Source organism: Diaphorina citri, unplaced genomic scaffold (genome assembly GCF_000475195.1).
Source record: "Diaphorina citri unplaced genomic scaffold, Diaci psyllid genome assembly version 1.1 scaffold852, whole genome shotgun sequence".
NCBI lineage: Eukaryota > Metazoa > Arthropoda > Insecta > Hemiptera > Psyllidae > Diaphorina > Diaphorina citri.
This window is the reverse complement of record NW_007378284.1, coordinates 102758-124901: the sequence shown is the minus strand read 5'-3', so window position 1 is coordinate 124901 and position 22144 is coordinate 102758. Positions and strand designations below refer to the sequence as shown.

The 22144-nt window shown below is 40.8% G+C and overlaps 2 protein-coding genes and 2 long non-coding RNA genes across 4 annotated transcripts; 3 read left to right on the top strand and 1 right to left on the bottom strand.

The window, feature by feature from the left end:
- Positions 1 to 1003: 1003 nt before the first annotated feature.
- Positions 1004 to 16134, top strand: LOC103512566 (plexin A3-like; the record flags this gene model as incomplete). The annotated part of the gene is made up of 15 exons (XM_026825996.1): positions 1004 to 1009; positions 3459 to 4587; positions 5239 to 5542; positions 5577 to 6518; positions 9216 to 9276; positions 9329 to 9411; positions 10975 to 11570; positions 12360 to 12509; positions 12695 to 12859; positions 12973 to 13301; positions 13463 to 14010; positions 14085 to 14333; positions 14375 to 14644; positions 14743 to 15664; positions 15754 to 16134. Coding segments are annotated over 14 exons (5738 nt in total), but the record flags the coding sequence as incomplete, so codon positions are not given.
- LOC103512562 (putative uncharacterized protein DDB_G0282133) lies at positions 15767 to 16910 on the top strand. Its single transcript, XM_017445455.2, has 2 exons — positions 15767 to 16271; positions 16642 to 16910. The coding sequence occupies exons 1-2, from the start codon at positions 15798 to 15800 to the stop codon at positions 16687 to 16689; spliced, it is 522 nt and encodes a 173-aa protein (XP_017300944.1). The 5' UTR covers positions 15767 to 15797; the 3' UTR covers positions 16690 to 16910.
- Positions 16911 to 17174: 264 nt separating this feature from the next.
- On the top strand, positions 17175 to 17748 carry LOC113468795. Its single transcript, XR_003392418.1, has 2 exons — positions 17175 to 17315; positions 17431 to 17748. It is a non-coding gene; the product is annotated as an uncharacterized LOC113468795 (long non-coding RNA).
- A 707-nt stretch (positions 17749 to 18455) lies between these two features.
- LOC113468794 lies at positions 18456 to 19589 on the bottom strand. Its single transcript, XR_003392417.1, has 3 exons — positions 19336 to 19589; positions 19102 to 19175; positions 18456 to 18845 (listed from the first exon to the last, which is right to left on the bottom strand). It is a non-coding gene; the product is annotated as an uncharacterized LOC113468794 (long non-coding RNA).
- Between the last annotated feature and the right edge of the window lie 2555 nt (positions 19590 to 22144).

Sequence of the window (22144 nt, the reverse complement as noted above, 5' to 3'; positions counted from 1 at the left end):
TGAGAGAGAGAGAGAGAGAGGGAGGGAGAGAGAAATTCATTCTCACTATTTTTATTATTTTTTTTACAACATTAGTATTCATTGTGATGTTTTTTTTTTTTTTTTTTTTTTTTTTAATTTTTATTAATTTGTTAAAATATTTACACTGGTGTGGTGGTAATTTAGGAAACGGAACTTGGCATGAGCTCAACTAGCGAGAAATAAAAAAAAAATATAGCAATGAAAAGAGAAAGGACATTATGAGAATAGGAGAGAGAGGGGGGGGAAATTACAGAAATGGGAGAGAGAGAGGGGAAATCACAAATGGGAGAGAGAGAGGGGGGAAATTACAGAATAGGAGAGAGGGGGAAATTACAGAAATGGGAGAGAGAGAGAGGGGAAATCACAGAAATGGGAGGGAGGGAGAGAGAGAGAGAGGAAATTACAGAAATTGGAGAGAGAGAAAGCGTGGTACAATAATGGGAGAGGGAGAGAGAAAGGACATTACGAAAATGGAGAGAGGGAGAAAGGAAAAGGAAATTATTAGAAAGGTAGAGAAAGAGAGGACGGTATAATAATGGAGGAGGGACGGTATAATAATATTCCCCTGCCTCTTGTTCTCTCCTCCTCTCACCCTTTCCCTCTCCTCTCCCTCTATTATTCTCCTCCTCTTGTTCTCTCTCCCTGTTTTATTCTCTCTCCCCCCCAGTTCTTTTCTTTCTATTCAAATAGGTGTGAAGAGAGAGAGAGAGAGTGTGTGTTACATGTGTATGTAAAGTACAGTTGTAACACTTGTTTGTATTAATCACTTTCCTGATTTGTGTCAACACTCGTAAAATTAAGTGTTGAATAAATACTTGTATCTTGTATGTTCCGTTATTCCGTAATAATGTACGTTTTCACCACCAACCGTCACCAAGCAGTTGAGTGGGTACCCCGCTGGGATTGTACTCTGGAGGTTCCGGGTTTGATTCCCAGTATTGTCAAAGTTTTTATTATTTCGGTGTACTCTCAGTCTGAGTAGTTCCTTGTAAGTCACTAGAGATCACCTGTGGCATAAGCGAAAATTTACTTTGATTCAGTGGATGAAAGACTTAAAACCAATGTTTTTTTTTTTTTTTTTTTTTTTTTTACATTTTGATTAAAAATCCAAAAACTAAGGGTGGGTGTGTTAATCAGTGCCCTAAAAACTCTATGGAAGAGAAGAAGAAGAAGAAGAGTAGGAGGAAAAAGAGGGAGGAGATGAAAAAGAGGGAGGAGGAGGAGAGAAGTAGGGAGTTTCAGTATGTATGATGTGAGTTGGAGAGAGAGCGAGAGAGAGAGAGTATGTATGATATGAGTTGGAGAGAGAGAGAAAGAAACAGAGAGAGGGAGAGAGAGAAACAGAGCGAGAAGAGAGAGAGAGTATGTATGATATGAGTTAAGGACCTCGCTCGGGTGGTACTATACTACACATCTCTGGGTCTCATATGAACGCCGGGTCTCGTATTGAAGCATTCATTGATGATCTTCCATGTCGCATTACATCAGTGGAGCCGGAGATGGCACATTGCGTAACCAGTGCGTCAGACAGACAAAAGGACCTCGCTCGGGTGGTACTATACTACACATCTCTGGGTCTCATATGAACGCCGGGTCTCGTATTGAAGCATTCATTGATGATCTCCCATGTCGCATTACATCAGTGGAGCCGGAGATGGCACATTGCGTAACCAGTGCTTCAGACAGACAGCGGAATGGTAAACTCAGTATGAAGTTTGACAAGGGTACGCGGTTCTTCGACGGTTCCCTCTACGAGTATGTAGAAGATCCGACCATAGACTCTGTGGACTCTGGCATACAATCCGGACAAGGATTGAAGTATCCCAAGGGATTCCCGGCAGGTGGCACACGTATCAATGTGGTGGGGAAGAATCTCCTATACATCAAGGATCCGCACATCTATGTCGTCTACAAGGACAAGAAGTTCGTCAACTCCTGTGAGGTGATGAGTAACAACTATATGATCTGTACAGCACCTACTATTACTGGCGCGCTTGATAAGATTGATGAAGAGCATCCAGAACAGCTGGAGTATGGATTTGAAATGGACAATGTGACAAGTGTGAGGAATCTTTCCAGCAAACTGAACAGTCCCTATTTCCTCTTTCCTAACCCAATCTATGAACCATTCTCAGAGGAGATTAAGTACTACAAGAGTGACTACTTGACCATTAACGGACAACATCTGGACCGTGCATCACAAGAGAGTGACGTGATTGTGAAGATAGGGACTGGGTTCTGTAATGTCACGTCTGTCTCTCGGTTACAACTCACCTGCAGACCTCCAGCAGAACAACCGCCTAACAAGAATGATGACGATGAGTCTACAGCCGAGTTACCAGACGTGACTGTTATAGTAGGGAATAATCTTAAGTTCTATATTGGGAAGCTCAGCTACTCCCCTCCTGCAGCACTCAATAGTCCGCTCACCAAGACAGCAATGTATGGGGGTATCGCTATCATTACCATCCTGTTCCTTATATTCATCGCGTTCCTCATTGCATACCGAAGGAAATCCACAGAAAACACGCGAGTCCTGAAGAATATGCAGGAACAGATGGACATCCTGGAGTTACGCGTCGCGGCAGAGTGTAAAGCTCCGATAGTCCGATCACACCACTAGTTGGGGTGTGATGATTTGTTCATGAAATGTGGTAATTTCGACCAGGCAGCGAGAGTGAGAGGGGGGGGGAGAAAGAGAGTGGGAGAGAGGGGGACTAAAAGGTGGGGAAGTGTTGAGAGGGAAGGCGGGGGGGGGAGAAATAATTCAGTTTTGCACCCTCAAACTCTGATTTTTACCCCCCGGAGTGCGGGACTTTTCGTCGCGCCAGAGGGAAGTTTTCGAAAAATAATTATAATGTTTTTGAATATTATTATTTTATTTCTCTCTTGAGAGGAGGTGGGAGGGGGAGGAGGAGAAAGCGGAGAAGGAGGAGGGTTGTCCCCTCTAAAACGATGTCCTCTTTTCCCTATATGTGTAATCTGTGATGTTCTGTGTGTGTTCTGTGCACTAAATCCGTGATTCCATGTATGTGGTGGGAAATGGTGAGATCCGGGAAGGATAGGCTAAAAGTTGACGAAATAAAAATATGCCATGTCGTTTTCTTATCTCCTTGACCCTTCGTCTCCCCGAACTTAGATAATGTGGATTGTCCAAATTGGACGAAGCTTAATCTGAAACCTCTTTGATAAAAGATTTCTTTTCACCTGAGATCTTGTGTTTTTTGTCCTTAACAAGAAGTCCATTTTTTTGTCACTCCATTTATCTAAGAGTCTAGGTTTTCCTTGCCCTTGGGAACAATTTTTGTGGACTCTGGTCAAATAAAAGAACTTCTATTACCACACCACAATCTCATACTAATCCACTCCTCATTCTCAGTCTCAGGTACATGTACCATAGTATCATACTAATCCAATCCTAATTCTGTGTGTCTCAGGTACATGCACGGTGCGCAGTCTGCAGAACATCTCCGACATTGTGCAGAACGTGCGTGAGGCCGTGGTCGCCAACAACGGGAACGCATCGACCTTTGCGTTCATTGCGCCCGGACCTCCCAAACCCCCGAGTACCCACGTCATGTATGTGGGCGTCACATTTACCGGTAACTCCCCCTATCGCTCCGAAGTCCCTAGCATTGCATCCCGCTCTCTAGATCCAGAAAGGATGTTCCAGATAGCAGATTCAGCAGTGACAACAGGCACGCGTATGTTTGTCAATAACCTCGCTCGGGAACGATATATCATCAACTATGTGTACGGGTTTAGCAGTGAAGGATTCTCCTATTTCTTGACGACACAACTCAAGTCGAACATAGGCACCTCGTTTTACATTTCTAAGCTGGTCCGCATTTGTCACGATGATTCCAACTATTACAGCTACACCGAGATCCCCATCACGTGTAATAGTAACAGCGGCAAACAGTATAATCTTGTACAGGCAGGGTTTGTGGGCAAGCCTGGGTCAGATCTAGCTGGAGATTTAGGTATTACGGCTCAGGATGATGTCCTGTTTGCTGTGTTTGCTGAAAGTGAAGCGCCCGATGGGGAAGGTTCTAACAGACCGAAGAATAGTTCTGCACTGTGTATTTATCCCTTGGCTTCTATCCGACGTAAGTTCATGCAGAACATCAAGACATGTTTCTCCGGACAAGGGAACAGAGGATTGGACTTTATATCACCCGCACATCCGTGTGTTCAAACCAAACTGCAAACCATAGGCGAAGACTTCTGTGGTCTTGATGTGAACACACCTCTGGGTGGTGAGAATCCGATAGAAGCAGTTGCCGTGTTGAACTTCAGTGTCCGCTGTACGGCTGTGGCTGCCACTTCCACTGGAGACTACACGGTCGTGTTCATCGGCACAGACACCGGACATTTGAAGAAGGTCGTGGTGGAAACATCATCCATTGCTATCGAGTATGGGGATGTGAAAGTTGATGAGAACATGACGGTGAATGCAGATCTGCATCTTGACTCGAAGGCGATGCACTTGTATGTGATGACAGAGAGACGTGTGTCCAAGGTGAAGGTTCAGGAGTGTAAGGTGTACAAGACATGCTGTTTAGGGTTCCAAGTTTGAAGGTTCTGTGTTTTGGGACCTCCCAGGGACCAGTAGTTCAGTGAACTGTAGAGCTTGATGTGATATATGGCCCACCTAGGTACTCGGATATTAAGCTGAGTGAAAACAACCTCCGCGGCCGAGTGGGTATCACGCCTGGCTAAAAGTTTGGAGAAAATAAAAGTGTTGAAAACTTGAATAGCCCCTTGTTCATGAAGAAAGGTATGACTGAATATATAAAAATTGATGTAGGTACCTATTGACTGTACTGAAACTTTGGATTTAGGCTCTAGGGACCTCAAAACGCGTTTTGGCACTAAAACCTGACCATCGAAAATTTGACCCGATTACAATACTTTCCTTCCTATAGGATAAGGAAAGTAAAAATTGATGTACCTGTGAATGAATTTATAAACATCAATTTATAAAAATCCATAAATATAGGTACATGTTGGGCAATCTAGTAGTAATGTAGTGATAGCCACGAAAATTGTGGAAAGACTCAACCACGAATATTTATTTCATGATTCAGATTTTACACATGTAGAATCAATTTACATAAAAATAAATGCATATGTATATTCAATTAGTTAATACATTATTTATGTAATTAAGTATGTACATAATAAATTATTATGTGTATTTTTTCTATCCTCAAGTCCCTGGGAATTGATTTTTACTATTAAAGGAACCAACACTGGCTCTCGGGAAATCCTCGTAGCCTCCAACTCTAAGAAGGCGGTCAATGTGAAAGTTCATATCGTGGGTCAGTTCATCGCGCAGACCAGGTTTGTGTGTCAGTTCAACATTGAAGGTCGCGTCACCAGTGTGAATGCACAACTCCTAGGTGACGTTATCTATTGTGATCCTATGGAGTTTACCTACACCTCGCGATTGTCCAATATCAACGCCTCGTTAGCTGTGATCTGGGGAGGCTCTAAGCCTCTTGATAATCCGGGTAATGTTCACGTGAATATTTACAAATGTCGGGATTTAGCCAACAATTGCGGCCTGTGTTGCCTCCAACTCTAAGAAGGCGGTCAATGTGAAAGTTCATATCGTTGGTCAGTTCATCGCGCAGACCAGGTTTGTGTGTCAGTTCAACATTGAAGGTCGTGTCACCAGTGTGAATGCACAACTCCTAGGTGATGTTATCTATTGTGATCCTATGGAGTTTACCTACACCTCGCGATTATCCAATATCAACGCCTCGTTTGCTGTGATCTGGGGAGGCTCTAAGCCGCTTGACAATCCGGACAATGTTCACGTGAATATTTACAGATGTCGGGATTTAGCCAACAATTGCGGCCTGTGTCTGGCGTTACCGGAGAAATATGGATGCGGCTGGTGTCAGAGTAGTAAGCGATGTGAAATATTCGAACAATGTGACAAGGGATTGGGTACCTGGCTGAACCGGAACCACACCTGTCCTAACCCAGAGATAACTTCGTTCCAACCCAAGTCTGGTCCATGGGAGGGAGGTACCAATGTCACGATCAATGGTATTAACCTGGGCAAGACGTTCAAAGATATATACGGAGGTGTGAGTGTCGCAGGCATCACCTGTCAACCCTATGAGAGTTTATACAACCGCACCACACAGATTGTCTGTCAGGTCGATGGCCCTGGTACCCGTGGCTCTAGAGAAGGCCCTGTCATTGTCAAGATAGAAGACTTCCGTGGTCAAAGCAAGGATAACTATCAGTTCGTAGACCCGGTTATCAAGAGTATTCAGCCACTGCAAGGACCTCGCTCGGGTGGTACTATACTACACATCTCTGGGTCTCATATGAACGCCGGGTCTCGTATTGAAGCATTCATTGATGATCTCCCATGTCGCATTACATCAGTGGAGCCGGAGATGGCACATTGCGTAACCAGTGCGTCAGACAGACAGCGGAATGGTAAACTCAGTATGAAGTTTGACAAGGGGAAAATGGCATTTTTTCATTGGCCTCTCATCTAAAGGAGAACCGTGCTGAAAGTCAATGTGTTCTAATCTTATAATGGTATAAAATAGGCGAAAGCAATACTCAACATTCCTTCACTGAACTAGTACAGACGCTTGTAAATACTTTCGTTTAAAAAGCCGACGTAACTATTAAATTCTCACAATTTAGAAGCCTCAAATATTAAAATCTCTGATTTTAGAAGTCTTAAATATGGAAAAATTCTAAATTTAGAACTTAAATATTAAAGTCTCTAAATTTAGAAGCTTTTAAATATTCAAATCTCTAAATTTAGAAGCTTTTAAATATCCAAATCTCTAGGTAAATTTAGAAGCTCTTAAATATTAAAATCTCTAAATTTAGAAGTATTAAATATTGAAATTTTCCAAATTTAGAAGTCTTAACATTGAAGATTCATACAAAATTTAAAACGAATTCCCCCCAAAACATTTAGCTTCATGAAAATCATGACAATGTTTTTGTCAAAAAACGTAAAGAGGCACCATTTCTTCCTACCACTCATTAATAAAATAATTGAATAAAATAATATTATCCCCAATTTCTTTGTCTATTATTTTATTTCTCCTACCACTCAGAAAATTTTGAATAAAATATTATCCCCAATTTTATTTGTCTATTATTTTATTTTACGACAATCTTACTCCGTGTGTGCGTGTCAATGTTGTGTCCCCTCTATGCGTGTATTTATTGTTTCTCTTTTCCTCTGGTTGTCGACCCCCCCCCCCTATTTCTCTTCGTCCTTCCTTCCTTAAATTTGTCTCTTCCTCCCCTTTATCCTTCTCCCTCTTTTTTCTTTTCTCTCCTTCCTCCTCCTCCTTCTCTCTCTCTTTCTTTCTCTCTCTCTCTCTCTCTCTCTCTCTCTTTCTTTCTTTCTCTCTCTCTTTCTCTCTTTCTTTCTTTCTTTCTCTCTCTCTTTCTTTCTTTCTCTCTCTCTCATTTTTCTCCCCCTCCCCTCTCCCTTTTTCTCTCCTTCCCGTCCTCTTCCTCTTCCTCCTTCTCTCTATCTCCCCCTTCCTCTCCTCCCTGCACAGTCCTACAGTCACTCCTATACCACTCTAACGTCTCAGTTGGCCCTTGATGTGTGTGTTTCTCTGGGTGTGAGTATGTACTATGTAGTTAGTATGTAGATATCATGCTACCTTTCACAACCCCAAAATTCATACCAAAGTCTCATACCTCATACCATTCAGTCACTGATAAACTTACCGACTTACCCTCTAAATCTGTCATGCTACCTTTCACAACCCCAAAATTCATACCAAAGTCTCATACCTCATACCATTCAGTCACTGATAAACTTACCGACTTACCCTCCAAATCTGTCATGCTATCTTTCACACCCCCGAAATTCATACCAAAGTCTCATACCTCATACCATTCAGTCACTGATAAACTTACCGACTTACCCTCCAAATCTGTCAATCCATTCAACATATTCACACACCCCAAATTACTCTCATACCAATGTTATTTCTCAATTTATTTAGCCTTAAGATACCATTAGATAAAGAAATTAAGCAATCACATTGATCTCGGTATCATAAGTTTTCTACAAAACAATAAAGTCTCATACCAGTCAGTCACTGATGAACCGTCTGACTTACCCTCCAAATCTGTCATGCAAGCCATTTACACCCCAAAATACATAAGTCTCATGCCATTCCGTCACTGAAAAACGTACTTACCCTCCAAAACAAACAAGGCTCCGATAGTCCGATCACACCACTAGTTGGGGTGTGATGATTTGTTCATGAAATGTGGTAATTTCGACCAGGCAGCGAGAGTGAGAGGGGGGGGGAGAAAGAGAGTGGGAGAGAGGGGGACTAAAAGGTGGGGAAGTGTTGAGAGGGAAGGCGGGGGGGGGAGAAATAATTCAGTTTTGCACCCTCAAACTCTGATTTTTACCCCCCGGAGTGCGGGACTTTTCGTCGCGCCAGAGGGAAGTTTTCGAAAAATAATTATAATGTTTTTGAATATTATTATTTTATTTCTCTCTTGAGAGGAGGTGGGAGGGGGAGGAGGAGAAAGCGGAGAAGGAGGAGGGTTGTCCCCTCTAAAACGATGTCCTCTTTTCCCTATATGTGTAATCTGTGTGTGTTCTGTGCACTAAATCCGTGATTCCATGTATGTGGTGGGAAATGGTGAGATCCGGGAAGGATAGGCTAAAAGTTGACGAAATAAAAATATGCCATGTCGTTTTCTTATCTCCTTGACCCTTCGTCTCCCCGAACTTAGATAATGTGGATTGTCCAAATTGGATGAAGCTTCATACATAGATAAAGTTTTTGTCCAGACTGTAAAATATATCATCTTAATCTGAAACCTCTTTGATAAAAGATTTCTTTTCACCTGAGATCTTGTGTTTGTTGTCCTTAACAAGAAGTCCATTTTTTTGTCACTCCATTTATTGAAGAGTCTAGGTTTTCCTTGCCCTTGGGAACAATTTTTGTGGACTCTGGTCAGATAAAAGAACCTCTATTACCACAATCTCATACCAATCCACTCCTCAATCACCTTAATCTGAAACCTCTTTGATAAAAGATTTCTTTTCACCTGAGATCTTGTGTTTTTTGTCCTTAACAAGAAGTCCATTTTTTGTCACTCCATTTATCGAAGAGTCTAGGTTTTCCTTGCCCTTGGGAATAATTTTTGTGGACTCTGGTCAGATAAAAGAAACTCTATTACCACAATCTCATACTAATCCACTCCTCGTTCTCTATGTCTCAGGTACATGTACCATAGTATCATACTAATCCAATCCTAATTCTGTGTGTCTCAGGTACATGCACGGTGCGCAGTCTGCAGAACATCTCCGACATTGTGCAGAACGTACGTGAGGCCGTGGTCGCCAACAACGGGAACGCGAGACATGCTGGGATTGTTTGAACAGGAAGGATCCCTACTGTGGCTGGTGCTCCCTGGATAACAAGTGTAGTCTGCGTAGTGACTGTCAGGATGCTGCCAAGGATCCTCTGTCCTGGATCTCCTACAAATTTCCCTGTCGCGTATAATATCTCTAGTAGCGCGGTCAAACTTTCTTGACTTGGCGGGGCGGAGCGCTACCGCGCTCCTTAATTAATACCAATGTATGTAGTTAGTATGTACATATTAATACCAATGTATGTACTATGTAGTTAGTATGTAGATATTAATACCAATGTATGTAGTTAGTATGTAGATATTAATACCAATGTATGTATTTAGTATGTAGATATTAATACCAATGTATGTAGTTAGTATGTATAGATATTAATACCAATGTATGTAGTTAGTATGTAGATATTAATACCAATGTATGTTTTTTTTTTACGTTTTGATTAAAAATCCAAAAACTAAGGGTGGGTGTGTTAATCAGTGCCCTAAAACTCTATGGAAGAGAAGAAGAAGAAGAAGAGCAGGAGGAGTAGGAGGGAAAAGGGGGAGGTGAAAAAGAGGGAGGAGGAGGAGGAGTAGAAGGAGAGAAGTAGGGAGTTTCAGTATGTATGATATGAGTTGGAGAGAGAGCGAGAGAGAGAGAGAGAGAGTATGTATGATATGAGTTGGAGAGAGAGAGAGAGAGAGAGAAAGAAACAGAGAGAGGGAGAGAGAAAAACAGCGAGAAGAGAGAGAGAGTATGTATGATATGAGTTGGGGAGAGAGAGAGAGAAACAGAGCAAGAGAGAGAGAGAGAGAGAGAGGGAGAGAGAGAGATATGATTGAGGTCCTCGCTATTTGAATATCTCTGTCTGTCCCTCAGGGACTAGGGGAGACCAAGAGCTTTTCAAACATACCCTCTCTCCTCTCTCTCTCTCTCTCTCTCTCCCTCTTCCCTTCCCTTCTCCCAATCCCTCCACTCATGGTGTATAGCATATACAAAATATACATATAACTAGTCTCTCCCTCACGTATATCATTCTTCTCCTCCTCCTCCTCCTTCTTCTTCTTCTTCTTTTCCTTCTCCTCCCTCCCCCTCTTTTTAGATAAAATTTCAGTGAGAGGGAGGGAACTTTATTCGACAATGGCCCGTGTTGTGATGATGGAATACGTAGATCTCCCTCACGTATATCATTCTTCTCCTCCTCCTCCTCCTCCTCCTCCTCCTCCTTCTTCTTCTTCTCCTTCTCCTCCTCCTCCTTCCCCCTCTTTTTAAATAAAATTTCAGTGAGAGGGAGAGAACTTTATTCTAGCACAATGGCCCGTGTTGTGATGATGGAATACGTAGGAACGTAGAATAAAAAAATATCTTGTTTATACTGCCAGCATAGGACTAAAAAGTCCCTTTACTCTCATGTAGCAGAATATGCCTTGTTTATTCTGCCAGCATAGGACTGAAAAGTCCCTTTACTCTCGCAGTTTAACCAAAACCAAGGCAAATCCGTCAATCCATCTGTCAACATATTCACACCCCCAAAATAAGTCTCATACCTTCCATTCAGTCACTGACAGACATGCTGGGATTGTTTGAACAGGAAGGATCCCTACTGTGGCTGGTGTTCCCTGGATAACAAGTGTAGTCTGCGTAGTGACTGTCAAGATGCTGCCAAGGATCCTCTGTCCTGGATCTCCTACAAGAGTGGACGCTGCACCACCATTACTTCAGTCACGCCTAATCAGTTACAACGTACCACGGCACGTACGCTAGATCTTGCCATTGAGAATCTACCCAAGCTCCCAGGACAATTCCTATGTGCGTTCACCATAGCAGAGAAAACTCTCACCACAGAAGCCGTCAAGAAAACCAACGGTGTCGGATGTATTACACCTCGCACAGATTTCCTACCATCTATCCCAGTTGGTCAACACAATATTACTGCCAAACTATCAGTACGATCCTCCAACGGTCCGGATTTTGTCACCACCAAGTTTATGTTCTTTGACTGCAATACCTACTCCTCTTGTACCCAGTGTGTCTCGAGTGATTTCCCTTGTGATTGGTGTGTGGATGGACACCGTTGTACTCATGATACAGCAGAACACCCTTGCTGGAAGTTTACAACTTACTGTGTGTTTGTGAGATCAAGACGGCGACGCTACTTTGACTGGTTGCATCTTTGAAAGTGGTACCGGCGGCGGAAGAATCTCAACCTCCGATGCTCACTAAAAGGGCTCTGCGGTCACCAACCAAGGGCAATGTATCACGCTGTCTTCGTCCTGTGGAGGCCTTCGGAGTCCAGGAGTGGGCTGAGTAGGTCTACTGTACTCTTATAGTATAAAATGCTGTCAACTCCTAGGTGATGTTATCTATTGTGATCCTATGGAGTTTACCCTTACACCTCGCGATTATCCAATATCAACGCCTCGTTTGCCTGTGAGTCTGGTTAGAGGCTCTAAGCCGCTTTGACAATCCGGACAATAGTTCACGTGCAATATTTACCAGATGTCGGGATTTAGCCACAATTGTGGCCTGTGTCTGCGTGCCCGGGAGAAATTGGATGCGGCTGGTGTCAGCAGTAGTAAGCGGATGTGAACATATCGAACAATGTGACCAAGGGATGGGTTACCTGGCTGAACCGGAACCCACACTGTCCCCTAACCCATAGATAACTTCTTTCCAACCCAAGTCTGGTCCATGTACCAATGTCACGCATCGGTGGGTGGTAGGTGGCACGGACGTTCAAAGATAATATACGGGTAGGTGCTGAGTGTCGCAGGCAGTCACCTGTCAACCCTATGAGACGTTTATACAACCGCCACCACACAGATTGTCTGTCACGTCTATGGCCCTGTACCCGTGGCGTCTAAGAAGGACCTGTCATTGTCAGATAGAAGACTTCCGTGGTCAAAGCAAGGAGTAACTATCAGTTCGTAACCCGGTTATCAAGAGTATTCAGCCACTGCAAGGAGCCTCGACCCTCGGGTGGTGACTATACTACACATCTCTGGGTCTCATATGAACGCCGCGGTCTCGTTATTGAAGCACTTCATGATGGATCCTCCCATGTCGGCAGTTACATCAGTGAGCCGGGAGATGGCACCATGGCGTAAACCGCTGCGTCAGAAGACAGCCGGAATGGCTAAACTTCAGTATGAAGGTTTGACAGGGACGCGCGTTTTTCGCGGTTCCCTCTGAGTATACGCAACCGCGTATCCGACCATACGAAGCCTCTGTGGACTGCTGGCATCGAATTCCGGAGCAAGGAATGCAGTATCCAAGAATGCGTTCCAGGCATGGTTGGCACACGTATCAATGTGGTGGGAAGAATCCACCCGTATACATCAAGGATCCGCCACATTTCCATGTCGTCTACCAAGACAAGAAGTTCTGTCAACTCTGTGAGGTGAATGAAGTAACATACTCATATGATCTGTACCGCACTACTATTACTGGCGCGCTTGATAAGATGATGAAATATAGAGCATCAAGCCACCTGGCTGGCAGCTATGGATTTGAAATGGACAATGTGACAAGTGTGAGTAAAATCTTTCACATACCGCAATGAACAGTCCCTACTTCCTCTTTCCTAACCCAATCTATGAACCATTCTCAGAGGAGATTAAGTACTACAAGAGTGACTACTTGACCATTAACGGACAACATCTGGACCGTGCATCACAAGAGAGTGACGTGATTGTGAAGATAGGGACTGGGTTCTGTAATGTCACGTCTGTCTCTCGGTTACAACTCACCTGCAGACCTCCAGCAGAACAACCGCCTAACAAGAATGATGACGATGAGTCTACAGCCGAGTTACCAGACGTGACTGTTATAGTAGGGAATAATCTTAAGTTCTATATTGGGAAGCTCAGCTACTCCCCTCCTGCAGCACTCAATAGTCCGCTCACCAAGACAGCAATGTATGGGGGTATCGCTATCATTACCATCCTGTTCCTTATATTCATCGCGTTCCTCATTGCATACCGAAGGAAATCCACAGAGTTGGGAAGCTCAGCTACTCCCCTCCTGCAGCACTCAATAGTCCGCTCACCAAGACAGCAATGTATGGGGGTATCGCTATCATTACCATTCTGTTCCTTATATTCATCGCGTTCCTCATTGCATACCGAAGGAAATCCACAGAGAACACACGAGTCCTGAAGAACATGCAGGAACAGATGGACATCCTGGAGTTACGCGTCGCGGCAGAGTGTAAGGAAGCGTTTGCAGAACTCCAGACAGAGATAACAGACTTGACAGGCGATCTGACATCCGGTGGTATTCCGTTCTTAGACTATAGAACCTACGCTATGATGATCTTGTTCCCGAATAGTGAACACCATGCTGTGTTACAGTTCGAACGGCCAGAACTGCTGCACAAGGAGAAGGGACTTCGCCTCTTCGGACAACTCATCCAGAACAAAACCTTCCTCTTACTTTTCATCCGCACCCTGGAATCGAACCGGTACTTCTCTATGCGAGACAGAGTCAATGTGGCCTCCCTCATCATGGTAACACTGCAGAGTAAGATGGAATACTGCACAGATATACTCAAGACACTGCTTGCCGAACTCATTGAGAAATGTATGGAAGGGAAACACTGCAGAGTAAGATGGAATACTGCACAGATATACTCAAGACACTGCTTGCCGAACTCATTGAGAAATGTATGGAAGGGAAGTCTCACCCGAAACTTCTACTCCGACGGACAGAGAGTGTCGCTGAGAAGATGTTGTCCTCTTGGTTTACATTCCTCTTGTACAAATTCCTACGGGAGTGTGCTGGGGAACCATTGTACCTTCTGTTCCGCGCGATGAAACAACAAGTAGACAAAGGTCCTGTAGACGCCATCACAGCAGAAGCGAGATATTCTCTCAGTGAGGAGAAATTGATTCGACATGCGATAGACTTCAAACCGATGACTGTCTATGTGAGTATTGGAGGCTATGAGAATATTATTCTCTCAGTGAGGAGAAGTTGATTCGACATGCTATCGACTTCAAACCGATGACCGTCTATGTGAGTATTGGAGGCTATGAGAATATCGGAGTCAAAGTATTGGATTGTGATACAATCTCTCAGGTGAAGGAGAAGTCATTGGATACCATCTATCGCGCTACACCATACAGTCTCAGACCGCGTAAAGATGATTTGGATGTTGAATGGAGAACTGGCAACACAGGACGTCTCATTCTGTATGATTATGATTCAACCACCAAGGTGGAGGGCGAATGGAAGAAAGTGAACACGTGGATGTTGAATGGAGAACTGGCAACACAGGACGTCTCATTCTGTATGATTATGATTCAACTACCAAGGTGGAGGGCGAATGGAAGAAGGTGAACACCTTGAACCACTACAGAGTACCAGATGGCGGCTGTCTCAACCTGGTATCCAAACAATACAACCTCTCCATCCTCAGCGAGAAAACAGACAAATATGAAACACTGAACTTGAGTAAGATGGGACGAAACACATCGCCTCTGAATAGAGATCATGACGGTATGGCGAAGGAATGGCATCTGGTGAAACATCATGATAGTGACAACCAGAAGGAAGGAGAGAGAAGTAACAAGATGGTCTCTGAGATCTATCTGACGCGACTGTTGGCGACCAAGGGCACCCTGCAGAAGTTTGTAGACGACTTGTTTGAGACAATATTCAGTACAGCACACAGAGGGTCCGCCCTGCCTCTTGCTATCAAGTATATGTTTGATTTCCTGGATGATCAGGCGCTGAACCATGGGATTACAGATCCAGAAGTTGTTCACACGTGGAAGTCTAATTCCTTACCGCTCAGGTTTTGGGTGAACTTGATCAAGAATCCCAACTTTGTGTTCGATATTCACAAGAGTAACATTGTAGATTCCTGTCTGAGTGTGGTGGCGCAGACATTCATGGACTCGTGTAGTACAAGTGATCACAGGTTAGGTAAGGATAGTCCGAGCTCCAAGCTATTGTATGCGAAAGATATTCCGGCCTATAAGGAATGGGTAGAACGTTACTATTCAGATATCAAGTCCATGCAAGCGATCTCTGATCAGGATATGAATGCAATGCTGGCCGAAGAGTCGCGCCTACACAACTCAGAGTTCAGTACAAACTGTGCCCTGTATGAACTCTACACATACGCTTCCAAGTACAATGAACAGCTGACAGTGACGCTAGAAGAGGACGAGTTCTCACAGAAGCAAAGACTTGCGTACAAGCTGGAGCAAGTGCATAATATCATGATAGCCGAGTGACAATACTCCTACGAAGGATACCATTCTCACAGAAGCAAAGACTTGCGTACAAGCTGGAGCAAGTGCATAATATCATGATAGCCGAGTGACAATACTCCTACGAAGGATACCACGGGGATCCTTCGTCCTTGCCCAATCAAGAAAGCTCTATGGACGACCCTGGTAATCCTTCGACTAACACCGCCTCCCGACGTTCCACACTCAAGAAACAACATACAAACCGTAAGAAGTCTAACGCTGGCATGGGCAAACAAAAGTACGCGAATAACGGTAGTGGTAGTTACCATAGCAACGCGTACAGTCCTAGCGAGTATAATGGGAACTACGGGGCCGGTAACCATAGCAACGCCTATCCGACACATTCAAGTAGCTCCCTCTATGGCGAGGAGGGGGATGATGAAGATATCAATATACATAACGTTAGTACTCTAAGTAAGTCGAGGAAGTTTACCTACAACGATGTGTCGCCTCAGGCGAACTCCAACCACTATGCTCAGGCCAATCTATTGAACAATTATGCTCCTGCCAATACAAATAGTTATACAACGTCCAACCATTCTCTGTGTAATGAAGAACGTGGTGACCCCACACGAGGGGGAGGCAATTACTATTTCGATTTAGATCTGTGCCGAGACTTGAATGAAGAACAACACTACTATGAACCTATATAAACTCTGAGAAACCCCAAAATACTAAAAGCAATCGGAAACTATTCAATACACCCATTTCCTCAGTTGGTATTCAATCTAAGAATGAAAAGTGACACTCGGGTTGCAGGTCGTGAGGTAGAATTTAGTCCAAATGTATTATAAATATTTTCTCATCACTGGAGTGAGTCGGGTAGGACCTAGCTTCCGGAGTGGTCCTGCTTTCTGTCCTACTATTAACGGAACCAACACTGGCTCTCGGGAAATCCTCGTAGCCTCCAACTCTAAGAAGGCGGTCAATGTGAAAGTTCATATCGTTGGTCAGTTCATCGCGCAGACCCTAGATCTGTGCCGAGACTTGAATGAAGAACAACACTACTATGAACCTATATAAACTCTGAGAAACCCCAAAATACTAAAAGCAATCGGGAACTATTCAATACACCCATTTCCTCAGTTGGTATTCAATCTAAGAATGAAAAGTGACTCTCGGGTTGCAGGTCGTGAGGTAGAATTTAGTCCAAATGTATTATAAATAATTTGTTAGGGTGTTTTGCTGCCAGATCGGATCCGATCTAATCCTTTGTATAGTCAACTTGTACGTTTAATTCCAGCCACCATTTTGAATGCACAACTCCTAGGTGATGTTATCTATTGTGATCCTATGGAGTTTACCTACACCTCGCGATTGTCTTAATTGCTATTATTTGAACTGAAAATTGTATTTATCGAAATAGTAACTTCGTATGTATAAACTAACATGTGTGTGTTGAACTATTTATCATATCAATTCCAAAAGGTTAAGTTAAAAAATGTTTGTAAAACATTTAAAACGAGTATTCTTTAGATAGGTCTTTTCTAATTCTTTTTAATGCCACCATTTTCACTCATGTTTTTATTATTCTAAACAATATCTTAATTGCTATTATTTGAACTGAAAATTGTATTTATCGAAATAGTACCTTCGTATGTAGAAACTAACATGTGTGTGTTGAACTATTATCATATCAATTCCAAAAGGTTAAGTTTCTTAATTGCTATTATTTGAACTGAAAATTGTATTTATCGAAATAGTAACTTCGTATGTATAAACTAACATGTGTGTGTTGAACTATTATCATATCAATTCCAAAAGGTTAAGTTAAAAAAATGTTTGTAAAACATTTAAAACAAGTATTCTTTAGATAGGTCTTTTCTAATTCTTTTTAATACATGTATTATTTCCTAATATTTTCACCATTAATCGTTTTCCCCTCTTCTCGAAATAAGTTGTACTGAATAGTATTTAAAATGTAAAATATTAACTTCGAACATACAAAATAGGAATACGATAAAATTAATTTCAAAATAACGTTAAATTTTTGCCCCGTTTTTAAAATTAAAAATTCGTGTCAGCAAGTACCTTTTTTTATTTTAATTTTATTCATTATGATTATAAAAGACTGCAATACATGAATACGATAAAATTAATTTCAAAATAACGTTAAATTTTTGCCCCGTTTTTAAAATTAAAAATTCGTGTCAGCAAGTACCTTTTTTTAATTTAATTTTATTCATTATGATTATAAAAGACTGCAATACATAAAAAAAAAACTAGGTTTTATTTCCTACTTTCTTTGGCCGGGACTACAATCTGAATTTAAACCTGATTTAAAGATAAACTATTAGATTAATCCGATTGGTTGATTTTAATTTTTTTTTAGCCAATCAGATTGCTGAATGGAATCGGTTTACGTTTAAACCAAGTTAAAACTCAGAGTTTCTTTGGCCGGGACTACAATCTGAATTTAAACCTGATTTAAAGATAAACTATTAGATTAATCCGATTGGTTGATTTTAATTTTTTTAGCCAATCAGATTGCTGAATGGAATCGGTTTACGTTTAAACCAAGTTGAAACTCAGATTGTGGTCCTGGGCATGAAACATTTATTTTTCTTGGCTTTTAGATGGTCAACAGTTGCTCCTAGAATGGGTTTCTCGGTTGAATATATGCATATTTTGCATATGTTGTAAGGTCCATACTATGTTGCCAGATCTATTTTTACCGTCAAGAAATACTAGGGTCATGTTCGGCTGAATAATGTTTACTATATTTTGGCAACACCGCATTTTCCTTTGACTGACATGTTTAAAAATTGGACTTTAGTTTATCACTTTCTTTGGCCGGGACTACAATCTGAATTTAAACCTGATTTAAAGATAAACTATTAGATTAATCCGATTGGTTGATTTTAATTTTTCTAGCCAATCAGATTGCTGAATGGAATCGGTTTACGTTTAAACCAAGTTAAAACTCAGATTGTGGTCCTGGGCATGAAACCTTTATTTTTCTTGGCTTTTAGATGGTCAACAGTTGCTCCTAGAATGGGTTTCTCGGTTGAATATATGCATATTTGCATATGTTGTAAGGTCCATACTATGTTGCCAGATCTATTTTTACCGTCAAGAAATACTAGGGTCATGTTCGGCTGAATAATGTTCACTATATTTTGGCAACACCGCATTTTCCTTTGACATGTTTAAAAATTGGACTTTAGTTTGTATTTTACCTAACCCGTCCTGGGCATGAAACCTTTATTTTTCTTGGCTTTTAGATGGTCAACAGTTGCTCCTAGAATGGGTTTCTCGGTTGAATATATGCATATGTGCATATGTTTTAAGGTCCATACTATGTTGCCCGATCTATTTTTACCGTCAAGAAATACTAGGGTCATGTTCGGCTGAATAATGTTTACTATATTTTGGCAACACCGCATTTTCCTTTGACTGACATATTTAAAAATTGGACTTTAGTTTGTATTTTACCTAACCCATCTCTAGCAACAACTTGTGACCATCTACAATTCGAGGTGTCTATGTTTTATTAATTTGTTTCGACACTTTTCAATGTTTACTATATTTTGGCAACACCGCATTTTCCTTTGACTGACATATTTAAAAATTGGACTTTAGTTTGTATTTTACCTAACCCATTTCTAGCAACAACTTGTGACCATCTACAATTCGAGGTGTCTATGTTTTATTAATTTGTTTCGACACTTTTTTTCTTTTCTCTTTGTATACTTTCTCTTATTTCTCTTCTCTAATCTTTTTGTTTGTATGAATTGACATTTTCCGCCATGTAGATGCAAATATGAAGTCAATGTTTGTAAAGGAAAATGTTAACATCTTGATGGAGGACTCAGTAATTTTGTGAAGTTTCATGAAATAAATTGAAAATAATGAAAAAATACACAATAAAAAATACACATTCAAAATGTTAACATGCTTTTTGTATGATTATTTGGAGAGGTCTATGAGACACTTTTCTCTTTTCTCTTTGTATACTTTCTCTTATTTCTCTTCTCTAATCTTTTTGTTTGTATGAATTGACATCCAATGGCGATCATTTTCCGCCATGTAGATGCAAATATGAAGTCAATGTTTGTAAAGGAAAATGTTAACTAATCTTGATGGAGGACTCAGTAATTTTGTGAAGTTTCATGAAATAAATTGAAAATAATAACTAATACACATTCGAAATGTTAACATGCTTTTTGTATGATTATTTGGAGAGGTCTATGCTAAAATTCTCCAAATTAAAGATATCAATTCTTAAAAAAAGCTGTGTGAATATTTTGTTTTCTTGTCCCTATGTATATCCGAATAATATTTAGAACCATGACATAAGTTTCTTTTCTTGTAAAACCATATACATGCTTGGTGAAACATTAATCAATGAAATTTACATAAGTAACTATGTACTTAATGAAAATAAATAAATACAATTTCTTTGTATTATTATGTCACAATTTTTGGTGCTCTTAAGTTTCTTTTAAAAAACATTAGAAAGTTTCCTATGATAAACATTAGATAATTTATGATTTAAAAAAGAAAAAATGCAAAAGCCAGAGTTACTTGTCTTCCAATTAAATTTTAGGTTTCTTTCTCCTCTCTTACATGAAGTAATACACATCTTTGTATGAACTTGAAAATTAGCAACCTCTGTGACTGAGTGGGTGTCACTCTAGACTTGCACAGTGGAGGTCACGGTTTCTGTCTCCAGCAGAGATGAAGTTTTTTTCCGTTATTATTGGAATATGGGGTGCTTCTGTAAACGCTAGGTGGTGGGTTCGATTCTCGCCAAAATTTAGAACCATGACATAAGTTTCTTTTCTTGTAAAACCATATACATGCTTGGTGAAACATTAATCAATGAAATTTACATAAGTAACTACATACTACATATGTACTTAATGAAAATAAATAAATACAATTTCTTTGTATTATTATGTCACAATTTTTGGTGCTCATAAGTTTCTTATAAAAAACATTAGAATAAGAAAGTTTCTTATAATAAACATTAAAATAAGAAAGTTTCTTATAATAAACATTAGATTATTTATGATTTAAAAAAGAAAAAAATGCAAAACCCAGAGTTACTTGTCTTCTAATTAAATTTTAGGTTTTTTTTTCTTCTCTTACATGAAGTAATACACATCTTTGTATGAACTTGAAAATTAGCAACCTCTGTGACTGAGTGGGTGTCACTCTTGACTTGCACAGTGGAGGTCCCGGTTTCTGTCTCCAGCAGAGATGAAGTTTTTTTTCTGTTATTATTGGAATATGGGGTGCTTCTGTAAACGCTAGGTGGTGGGTTCGATTCTCGCCAAACTTTACCTCAAACAGATCTCGGAACGTGTGACTTTATCCTAATATGTCCTTCTCTCTTCGCTTTCGGGATGTTAAGACCTCCGTTGTTACAGTTCCCTCTCATAAAATCATAAAAAAAAAAACAGGGGCTTGAATGTTCTTAAGAGTTTACGAGTCCGAGAAGAAGACGGAATAGGAGAAAACCAGCCGTTCTGAGAACGAACCTTAGTCCCCGCAGTCCCGATCGAACTAGATTAATTTGTATTTTGTAAATATATAATTCGAATAATAATAAAAATACATTCAATGTTTTCTCTTCTTCAGATAGATCTCAGATTTTTTAGGATTCCAGCAGAAGGTTTTGGGGGTGAACTCAATTCCCAGTGACACTGGGGGTAAAAAAAGAAAAATAGTATGGATCAATTTCGATGTAGCAAATTTCATTACTAATGATGGAATTCCGGATTTTCTGATTTTTCATCATCATTACTTGGAAATAATGATATTACTAATGATTGTGTAAGGTACCTATAAGAAAACTACCTTTACAGTTTAATCGAACTAGAAATTCAATAATAGGTACCTTACATGATCATTAGTAATGTCATTACTAATGATGGAATTCCGGATTTTCTCATTTTTCGTCATCATTACTTGGAAATAATGATATTACTAATGATTGTGTAAGGTACCTAAACTACCTTTACAGGTTTTAAAATACGGCTTTCAATATAAAATCTCTCTTGAAACTTGATATCTTTGATCATATATTATTTTCATCATAATTATGTTGATGAGATCTTATATTAAATACTAACTAGGTACAATACTAACTAATTAAATACGATTATTCTAGTGTGTGTTGTGCATAGACTTTTTGCCCCTCCCCTGAAATGCCTTGGGGCTATCCTGAGGTACATACCCCCCCAGATTGAGAACCTCTGGTCTAGGTGCTTGTAACTATAAACTCAGGTCTCAGGTTGACATAATGTTTATATTTATACATTGGTCTGTAGTACTGTAGTCTCTGTACTAGTGTGGTGATGCATTCCAAGGACACACTGCTCAGTATGGAGGTCAAGATAAGAGATTGGTTTTTAGAACCAAGGATTCCAGCAGAAGGTTTTGGGGGTGAACTCGATTCCCAGTGACACAGGGGGTAAGAAAGAAAGAAAGAAAAATAGTATGGATCATGAGAACAGGTACCTACCTATAA